This window comes from Neolamprologus brichardi, chromosome 9 (assembly GCF_056152115.1).
Source record: "Neolamprologus brichardi isolate AB-2024 chromosome 9, ASM5615211v1, whole genome shotgun sequence".
Classification (NCBI taxonomy): Eukaryota; Metazoa; Chordata; class Actinopteri; order Cichliformes; family Cichlidae; genus Neolamprologus; species Neolamprologus brichardi.
The window spans coordinates 36,831,559-36,842,703 of NC_142112.1; the positions used below are offsets into that span (position 1 = coordinate 36,831,559).

Sequence of the window (11,145 nt, forward strand, 5' to 3'; positions counted from 1 at the left end):
TTTTTCTGCATGCACCAAACCTCTACAGCCTCATTTCTATTTGAAGTGATAACAGGAAATCAGAGCGATCTGCTGCAGTATCGGGGTCACAATAAACTTTATTGTCCAGCTGCTGTGGATGAACACATGAGAGGAAGTGAACTCCTACAAAGTCTCATTTTAATGATTGTGGCTGCTGTAAAGTGATGCACAGGAAGATGTTAACAAAAACTAATGAAACAGAGATGAAAGTAAACAGTGTTCATATTTGAAAGCACAGAGAATAAAAATATATTGTGGTGGTTAATGTGCAGCTCTTGGTGATTTGGGAGAATCGTGTTTTTAATCATGTTGGGGATTGAATGTTGGGTTTGATTTTATTTTGTTTACAGAAGTTTTGTCCACCTGTGATCGTTCAGATTGATTTCTTGGGTTGACTTGAATCATGTGAAGGTTTAAAGCTGCACTTCCCCCAAAAAGAATAAAGTATAATATTGAAGAATTTAAAAATGTCTTCCTGTGTCAAACACAGCTGCAGTCAAAGCAGGAAGGAAAGCTGGTTAAAACTGTTGAGTGTGTGAGTTTAAAGGCCCCATCATTAAAGCACAGGTAAATCTGAGTATAATTACAATTCTTCTTTGATACTGTTACGGATTCAAATATTGGGGATGGATACAAGAGGAAAACCAAAATAACAACACTGGTCCGGCCGGGTCAAGTCAAACGATGATTTAATGAACACGCGTGGGAGATGGACACCATACAGCAGACAGCATCAGATCTCAAAATGGTGGAGCCTTGATAAAACTCTTATAGCCTCTAGTGGCCCCCACCTAATCATAAAGCCTAAACATTCACATTCTTTCTCTCACACAGCGCCTAAGCTAAGACCTTGGCTCCCTGTTTATCTGCTCCTGCTGAGATGGGGCAGAATGCTCTGTTCTCTTCTAACCAGACAAATAAGGTGATGACTTTCTGCAAACAGTATTTCTTATAACTCAGCAGTATAATGCATCATAAAACAATATCATTCATTCACAATAAATCAACAGTCTAATGTAATGCAAATCAGTTTACCAAATGTAATAGTTATCACGTTCTTCTAATTCAGGAGAATAATGCAAACTAAAACTACATAATAATTCACAATCTTTAATTAGGGGTCTAACATGGCATAAAAGAATATTATAATCCGACAGGGGCTGAAGATGTTGAAGCGGGTGGGGTCGGGGAGATTATTTATCTCCTTGTGACAGAAGCCAGTTTGTCTCGTTCGCTACAAAGAATCGACTCTTAGAGCAAACTTGTTCATGAACTTGACATCACTGACAGCCTCGGGTTTAAAACTAGTGTTAATGGAGGGAGTTTGAAGGTTCAGTTTGTTCCACGACTGCATTTCACTCACTGCCTCTGTTTGTATCTTTGTCACAGCAGGACCAACATGGAGCGAGAAGTCAGCGCTCTCAGGAGGCCGACAAATTTGTTGAAGATTGAAAGGGAAGAAAAAATATAGCTGTGACGAGTGTGGGAAAGATTTTACTGTGAAAGCTTTACTAAAAATGCATCAGGTCATCCACACTGGAGAGAGACCGTTCAACTGCAACGACTGTGGAAAGTCTTTTACGCAGATTTCAAACTTAAAGACACACCAACTCATCCACACTGGAGAGAGACCGTTCAACTGTGGAGACTGTGGAAAGTCTTTTACGCAGATTTCAAACTTAAAAACACACCAACTCATCCACACTGGAGAGAGACCGTTCAGCTGTGGAGACTGTGGAAAGTCGTTTACGTGGTCTGCAGGCTTAAAAACCCACCAACTCATACACACTGGAGAAAGACCGTTCAACTGCGACGACTGTGGAAAGTCTTTTACGCAGATTTCAAACTTAAAAACACACCAACTCATCCACACTGGAGAGAGACCGTTCAACTGTGACGACTGTGGAAAGTCTTTTACGCAGATTTCAAACTTAAAAACACACCAACTCATCCACACTGGAGAGAGACCATTCAGCTGTGACGACTGTGGAAAGTCTTTTACTCAGTCTAGAAGCTTAAAAGCACACCAGGTCATCCACACTGGAGAGAGGCCATACAAGTGTGATATTTGTGGAAGGTCTTTTTCCTCAGCTTCATACTTAAAAAAACACCAGGTCATCCACAGTGGAGTTAAAGCGTACACCTGTGATCAGTGTGGCAGAGCTTTTACTCACAGTAACAGCTTACAGAAGCATCTAGTTACCCACTCTGGAATTAAGGCATACAGCTGTGACATTTGTGGAAAAACCTTCAGCCTGAAACAGAGCCAAAATAGACACCTACGCATTCACACCAGACATGATGTGTACAGCTGTAGTCAGTGTGGTAAACTATGTTTAACAGGCACACAGTTACAACGCCACATGTTTGCCCACTCTGAGGAGAGACCTTATAAATGTGACCTGTGTGAGAAGACTTTCAAATCTCCACATGACCTGAGAGAACACCAAAAGATCCACACCAGAAAGAGACTCTCCAAGTGCATTTACTGTGAGGTATGTATTTATATTTTTATCTTGTGATTGTAGCCTGACTGTTTGAAACAAGTCTGCTCATCAAGTTGTGCTAGCAATTCTATTTCATGGAAAGACAGCTCTGAATGATTATTCAGACTCTAATCACAGTTTTTAGTGATAGTGTTTGAGAATTATATTACTGTTATTGTAGTATTAAATTAGTATTAATTTAAGGTTTTTACTATTATCATTTTTGTAGCATATTAAACTGACCTGAGTGTTATAATGTAAACAGTAAAATGTAATTGGAAGTCTGCGGAGATGCTCTTTATTTCAGGCGACGTTCAGGATGAAAATGTTGAAGGACTGACTTACACTGTGTTTGTGTCTTTGTTTAGAAGCAGAGCGACACAGATGGATCCAGTTCTCAACCCTGTCATCGCTGTGGTGGTGGGAAAGAGTTTCATTGTGACCTTTGTGGGAAAACTTTCAGTCATCAAAAGACCCTAAAACTACATCAACGTAGACACACTGGAGAGAAAATGAGCTACTGCAAAGAATGTGGGAGAGGCTTCCCCAAACCAAGTATCTTAAAAAAACATGAACGTATTCACAGTGGTGTTAAAACACATCTCTGAGATCAGTGTGACAAGAGTTTCAGGAATTTCACTTCATACTCCAAACACAAACGATCCCACGTTACTAATAAACTCTTTCACTGTTACTAATGTGCCAAAATATTCACCTCATTGTCTGCTCTGTGCAAACATCAGCGTGATCATGCAGGACTGAAATCACTCCCATCACGGTGAATCTGCAGAGACAGAAAGATCCTCTTCTGGTTTCAGGGTCAGACTCAAAACCCTTGAGATCAGGCTCCACAGAGTTCACAGTGAATCTCCTGTAAAGATCTGATGAGGCAGCTATGAATGTGCCTCTCGTTACATTTTAAGCTTTCTAAACTGTTCTACTGCAGTGTTGGTGTTGAGCGGTTAGCTTTGTTCCAGCAGTTTCTGTTTCCTCTTATTATGTTTTTATTGAATGTATTTTGATCCATGTGTTCTGCAGATGTTTTTTTTTTTGTTGAGGTTGTTTGTGTTATGAAATCCTTCAACAGTTAAACCAGAATTTGAAATGTTAAATAAAGAAATAGTTTAATGACAAAGAGTTTGATCCATGATGTCATTTCCTGTATATCAAACCAAAAACTGACGTGACAAATGTTCTCAGTGACACAGATGGAGGTTTATCAGAGGAGACTTGGCTGTTCTGACACTGAACAGGGTTCCTGCAGCTTACTGAAAATTCTGACCTGAAATTTATAAAAAAAACAATATCATCTTTAAAATCCTTTATATTTTAACAAAGTTGCTGTAGGTATCAAAAATTCTGATTTGTGTTTAAGATATAAAAATATTAATTTTGGAAAATGATCTTTTAAAGTTGTGGTTTGATTTACTCAGTTTATCAGAGTTTCCTTTGTTGGCACTGCCTCTCTTCAGAAGTTGTTGGTCTATATTGACATGACAGCAGATTTTTCGGCTGGACGTCCATGATGTGAATCTTATTTCACCACATCCCAAAGGTGCTCTATTGGACTGAGACTCAGGTAGGCTGTGGTCTGTAAATGATGTCAGTTGGTACTAAGGGACCCAAATTGTGCCAACCAAACATCAACACGCTATTACACCAGCAGCAGGGTGGATCCATGCTTTATGTTGTTTAAGACAAACTCTGCCCCTAAAATCTGAAAGTTGCAGAGATTGAAAAATGTTGCCTGGTCTGATGGGTCTCAATCTTTTCTTGTCCACTTTTGTTGATCTCAAATGTAAAAGAACCCACCCATCACGTTAATCACACTCTAGAACTTGTTTTAATATATGACATAGAAACTGAACATTTAATAGTGTTTCCTGTAAACCCTCTCTGGTCTGATCTTTTGCTAATACAGTGTCTTGCAAAAGTATTCGGCCCCCTTGAACTTTTCCACATTTTGTCACATTACAGCCGCAAACATGAATCAATTTTATTGGAATTCCACATTAAAGACCAACACAAAGTGGTGTACATGTGAGAAGTGGAACGGAAATCATACATGATTCCAAACATTTTTTACAAATAAATAACTGCAAAGTGGGCTGTGCGTAATTTGCAAGTCACTATAACATTTAAATTTGCAATAATGTAGAGAAGCCAGGTAACACACACCAATTAATTAAATTGCTGAAATGTCTTAAAGATATAAAGACCTGGGTGACCTCTATCTTTCTGCTGCTGATTGTAGTTTGCCCTTAAAATTCTAGAAATAGGGTATCTAACCAGCTCTGGATGGCTACCTTGGCCTAAACATCTCAAAATATCCTGTCTCAGACTGACTCTGAAAATCTACTTAATGCATTTATTATTTCTAGACTAGACTACGTCACAGCGACGTGATGAAGGCTGTCCCAATTCAAAGGCTGCTTGAAATGCGGCCCTCAAATTCGTCCTTCGTTCCCCTGAAATTTAAGGCTGTGGCGGTGTAGACTTCGTGGCCCAACATATCCCACAATTCATAGCACGGTAGTCGGTGTGGATAATTTTGACACAGAAGAGGAGCGGGCGAAGAGTAAACCATTAAAAGTAAGTACTGAATAATATGTATTTTTATGTATAATTGTATGTATACATCGTATTGTTGTAATTGTTTATATGCTTTATATATTCTGAGGTAAGTTGATCTATAGTGTTACATCATATTCTATAAGGATGTTATGTGTTTGTATACTTTCTGCCCAGTTTGATCCATTTAGCAGAAGTGAGCCTGTTTAAGGCTCTGATATCGATCTATCTATCTATCTATCTATCTATCTATCTATCTATCTATCTATCTACAGATCTATCTACAAATCTATCTATCTACAGATTTATCTATCTACAGATATATCTATCTACAGATATATCATAATGATCTGACAACACATATAATATTGTCCATATTATATTTACATTACCACTGTGAGATGATTTTAGTCTCATGAACAACATTAGCTAATAGTTATTTACTAATGTTACGGATTCAAATATTGAGGAGGGATACAGGAGGAAAACCCAAAATAACCACACTGGTCCGGCCGGGTCAAGTCAAACGATGATTTAATGAACACACGCGTGGGAGATGGACACCATACATCAGACAGCATCAGATCTCAATACAAACTCCACACACTCATTGTTTTATGAAAATCAGGGTATTAGAACGCCCCCTCATGCGTACAGATAGTACAATACAGTCAATATTGACAACTTTAGACACATCAAGAAAAACATTCTCTTCGTCTCGAGGACAGACACTGGCTCCAGCGCCTCTCCTTGGAGCGGACTGTCCCCTACGGAGACACAACATTACAGCTGCAAGGTTTTCCAAATGATCAAGTTGACCTGTATATAATACGCTGAGTCAGGGATACAATATTAAATACATGTTGGTTTAATGAACTACCATTACTTAAAAACTTAATAAAAAGATATAACTGAATAAAAAATCACAAAGAATCACATAATATCAGTGTTATGTAAGCGCGTGCAACCTCCTGGGCCCAAAGTCATCCCACACCATGGATCAGCCAGTCATAACGCTGACTGAAGTTTTTGACCTTTATTAACTCGGGCACAACTCTATAATAAGCAACAAACTGCCATATGTGTAAGGTGATCATGTTTACACCTGCAAAGAGAGATCATATAATTATTCTGACACCTGTAAATAAAAGATTAACACCAGGTTATAACAATCACTGTAATACAAAGGTTAAATGTAATGTCAATAGCTTCAATCAATGTTTAATGCAATGCTTATTAAATGATTCTGATATAATGATGATGATTCTGCTAAAAATGAAGTAAAACACCCCTTTTCACCCGACACTAACTAATCTTAAATGACTGTTCAGTACAGAAATGAAGCCCAACAATCATGTTTTACAGTCCTGTGGTCTCAGCCTCAGATACTCAACTAATCAAAGTGATGTCATGACAAAAATGAATGACCAACAAAACATTTTTTTCTCCTTCATTTCTGTCACACAAAGCTGTATGTAACGTTTCTCGCGGTTAGTATCATGGTTGCTAGCCAACCTGAACGGCGCGACGAAGGCTAGAACGTCCCATTTCACAAGCCTCTCACTTCCGCAATTCTCGTACTTATAGTCCGCACGGTACGTAGTACGCGTAGTGCACGTACTTCAAGCGAGCGGTCTCTTAATTGGGACACAGCCGAAGTTTTCCAGAGGCCTGGTAATGAGCTAATCATGTGATACAGGTGTGTTGACCCAGGGTGAGATCTAAAACCTGCAGGGACACTGAACTGAGATTGGGGACCCCTGCAGTAGATGCTATGCGGATGACACTGAGCTTTGTCTATCCATAAAACCAGGTAACACACACCAATTAATTAAATTGCTGAAATGTTTTAAAGATATAAAGACCTGGGTGATGTCTAACTTTCTGCTGCTGATTGTACTTGGCCCTAAAATTCCTAGAAACATAATATCTAACCAGATACTTGCTCTGGATGGAATTACCTTGGCTTCCAGTAACACTGTCAGAATCTTGGAGTAATATTTGACCAGGACATTATACAAATATGTAGAGCTGCTTTATTTCATATGCGCAATATCTCTAAACATCTCAAAATATTCTGTCTCAGAGTGATGCTGTTCATTAATTTATTACTTCTAGACTGGACTACTGTAATTTGCTGTTATCAAGATGTCCTAAAAACTTCCTTAGACGCCTTCAGTTAATCCAAAAATGCTGCAGCAAGAGTACTGACAGGGCTTACTTCTTGTTCCTTGAGTATTTAAAAGTAGAATGGGAGGAAGAGCCTTGAGTTTTCAGGGCCCTCTATCACGGAACCAGCTTATAGTTGGGATTGGTGAGGCAGACACTATCTCTAAATTTAAGATTAGGCTTGAAACTTTCCCTTTTGGTAAAACATACAGTTAGGGCTGGATCAGGTGGCTCTGAATTCTTCCTTATTTATGCTGCATTAGGTGTAGGCAGCAGGGGAATTTCCCGGATTCCCGGATGAGTATTTCTTCCTCAGTCATCTTTCTCACTCACTATGTGTTAATAGACCTCTCTGCATTGAATCATACTTGTTATTAATCTCTGGTTCCCTTCCACAGCATGTCTTTTATCCTGTCTTCCTTCTCTCACCCCTGCCCGGTTGTGGCAGATGGCCGCCCCTCCCTGAGCCTGGTTCTTTGAGAGTTCTGCTTTCCTGTTAAAAGGGAGATTTTCCTGCTGTTTTCATCAGATTCCACTACACTGCATTTTCGCAGGAAATGCAACCTATTCTAGTTTTTATATAACATTTAATTAACAATATATTTTTTTGAATTTAAGCTAGAACAAGACTTGGCATTATTTAAATGATATGCTTATGTCTCTGACTTTACCCCCAAATAAATTGGACTCACGTCTTGAAAGTTGGTCTGCTAAAGGATTACCTACATTTGATAGTCTGATTAAAGATGGGAATTTAATTAGTGTTGATACATTGAAACAAAAATACCATCTGGAAAGACAGGATTTATGCCGATACTAGCAAATAAGGCACTATATAAAGACGACAATTAGAGTGGCGTCGGACACTAATGTAGATTTGATAGCAATGCTCAAAAAGGCATATAGTGGCGAAGTCAACAAAAAACACATTTCCTCTTTGTATACATTTTTTTTTACAAATAAGATATTATGGGAGAAGGAGGGAGGAGTGTGCATAACACAGGATGAATGGACTCAAATATGGAAACAACAATGGAAATGCACTACCTCACAAAGATGGAGGGAATTTGGATTGAAATTTTTGATTAGGTTCTTTATCACCTCTTACCAAAAGACTCATTATGATGGGAATCCCCCGTATGCTGGAGAAAATATGGACACAGAAGAGTACACCTCTGACATTTGCAGGCAGAATTTTAAACCTTGGGTGAAATGGGGTAAATGCAGTTCTTAAGCATGCAAACATATGTTCATTAGTCAGCTGTGAGCGAGTTTTTCCCATTCATTTTTAACCCAGGTCCTTAGACCTCACAGCCTAACACCTTACAATGCGGTGGACTTGAAGCACACTTGAGTGGCATGTAGTTACAGCAGGGAAACAGCAAAGCTTGCAAAGGTGTAACACAAACTGGAACAACTTTCTTCAACTTCATAAACAGTACCTTTGCAGAATACCCAAAACTGATCAACAATGGCGATCAGTTTGTTTGCGCTGATTAACAAGGGGCTGTTGGCTCACTTTCATCATCATTCACATGCAAATTGCCGCAACCATTGATCAATGGACAGGATTACCATTCACATAGAGTTGGGGGAATGGCTGCAATCACAGCATTGAAAGATGGTGAAACATGTAACCTTAGTGCTGCTCCCTCGGTTCAAAGATGGCCATTTGCTTTTCACATAAATGGCCTCCTTGACTCCCCGCTCACACTATCCTTCCTCCCCGCCTAGAATGTGTACATCCTCATCAGTAGAAGAGTGGCCACTGAACTGTAGGTCTAAACAGACTGCTGAGACCTGGCCTAACCAGCTAGCTGTTTTGTGTCGTGACATGCGCTTAGCCAGGTTTTGGCTGGTTTTCCTGTTTCCTTCATGGCAATCCTAAGGGGAAGAGGGAAAAGTCTGTATTCTGCTCCTGCTTGGAGAGTATTGACTGGAGGTTGCAAATGGCTATGAAGTGCTGCACTAAGAAGCTCCTTGTGATTGCTTTGTTCACTAGCACATTGTCAGAAGTTAACAGGTACCTGCCAACAACCACCCCCATTTATCCCAGCATAGGAATAACACACGGTACACCTTGGTTTAGGGAAACATTAAAGACATGTTCCCATACCGGGAGTTGAACCCGGGCCGCCTGGGTGAAAACCAGGAATCCTAACCGCTAGACCATATGGGAGTTAGGTGCTTGCACACCACTGTTGTGAAATCAAGGACACTTCTGTAACTCTGCAGTCATGGTGAGTGCAACACACCACCACCTTAACCACTCCCCCACTGGCTGCAGGTTCTGGTTAAAAGCAGTAACTAGTCAGGGATGACACCATGAGTGAAAACCAACAAATTAACTTGAAAACTGGTGGAAAATTCTGCAAGTTGTTAAGACTTCAAAGCCCTCCATCAAAAGATTTACTCTTGAGGAGATTCCTGCAAGTTGGACTTTGCATACCTGTGGCAACAGAATTTAATCTCCATGCCATGTAGGGCTTTCCATTTATTGGCAAGACATGAAACCCAACACCAAGGGAACTTTGCAGCTACATCTGCGTGGCAGCAGTGGGATTCGAACCCACGCCCCCGAAGAGACTGCAGCCTTAACCCAGCACCTTAGACCGCTCGGTCATGCTACCGCTACAACTAGCAGCCTCCTAGCCAAGTACTGGACGGTAAAACTTGAAAAGGTGCAGCACAAACTAGAGGCCCAGAACATTCAGCAATGCTCTTAATGTTGTAGGAAAGAAATGGTCTCCTACTTCTCTGGGTGTTTTTGGACAGGATGGCATCTGCCTGCCCTGGGTAAGATCCTATTGCAGCAATGAGATTTCAACCCACAAGTGTGAAGAGCCCAAAGTCTTAAATGCCAGATTTTCACTTCAGGAAGCACACAGCCCCACTCCACTGACGACTTGCTGTTGGCCAACACCCTCAACGACTTTTACTGTCGGTTTGATGATCCATCAAGCAACTTTCACACCTCAATAGAGACTTCCCCAACAATAGAGACACTTTGGTCCATCATCCCCCCACCTTCCCCACACACCCACAACAGAGCTATCTACACTATCAAAGACTTCACCCACAGGAGCCCCCTCCTCACTTCACAACTATGAGGATTTCAAACCACCTTCTCCCACTACAGCCCTTCATATTTATGAAGCAGATGTGAGGACGCAGTTTAACCCCTCTAGACCTACTAAAGAACCAATTCAATTCGATTTTTATCTATATAGCGCCAAATCACAACAAATGTTGCCTCAAGGCGCTTTATATTGTACAGTAGATACAGAGAAAAGCCCAACAATCATATGACCCCCTATGAGCAAGCACTTTGGCGACAGTGGGAAGGTTAAAGCTCCCTTTTAAAAGGAAGAAACCTCCGGCAAAACAAGGCTCAGGGAGGGGCGGGGCCATCTGCTGCGACCGGTTGGGGTGAGAGAAGGAAAACAGGATAAAGACATGCTGTGGAAGAGAGACAGAGGCTCTCCCTCCAATTCTACTTTTAAAACAAAGTATTTGTACTTAATGTTTGAGTTTAGGGTTTAGTAGTTTTGACTTCCTTCTTTGGTGTTTAGTTTATTAACAAACCAGACTGTACTGCCATGTTTCTTGTTTACAATTGTGGTTTGTTTAGTTACTCCTCGTGTGTCATAGTGGTTTGATCAGACTTTATATATACCCTTCTGTGCCATTTCATGTTTAGGTCAGTTATGTTTGTTTAGGTCAGTTATATTTCTTTGTGCAGTCATTTGGTTTGTTAAGTTTGCAGTTCTTTCAGTTTTGTTTCTTTGACCTTTTCTATGAGCTCAACATTAATTACTTTTGTAAATATAATTTTCGGGTTAAATGAATGAAAACCCTGTTTTTCTAAAAATTCTTGTGACTCCCGCTTTTTCAACTC

The 11,145-nt window shown here is 40.2% G+C and overlaps 1 protein-coding gene, 1 non-coding gene and 1 pseudogene across 3 annotated transcripts in view; 1 reads left to right on the forward strand and 2 right to left on the reverse strand.

Annotated features, from left to right (window-relative positions):
* The first annotated feature begins 1,523 nt into the window (after window positions 1-1,523).
* Window positions 1,524-3,280, forward strand: LOC148101595 (uncharacterized). The gene is made up of 3 exons (XM_087846545.1): window positions 1,524-2,196; window positions 2,365-2,516; window positions 2,876-3,280. The coding sequence occupies exons 1-3, from the start codon at window positions 1,539-1,541 to the stop codon at window positions 3,113-3,115; spliced, it is 1,050 nt and encodes a 349-aa protein (XP_087702671.1). The 5' UTR covers window positions 1,524-1,538; the 3' UTR covers window positions 3,116-3,280.
* A 2,315-nt stretch (window positions 3,281-5,595) lies between these two features.
* Window positions 5,596-11,145, reverse strand: part of LOC148101596 (uncharacterized) — an 18,694-nt pseudogene continuing 13,144 nt past the window's right edge. The window contains exon 4 of the transcript XR_015719669.1: window positions 5,596-11,145. This exon is cut by the window's right edge and continues 950 nt beyond it. The product of XR_015719669.1 is annotated as an uncharacterized LOC148101596 (transcript).
* trnae-uuc (transfer RNA glutamic acid (anticodon UUC)) lies at window positions 9,355-9,426 on the reverse strand. Its single transcript has one exon. It is a non-coding gene; the product is annotated as a tRNA-Glu (tRNA).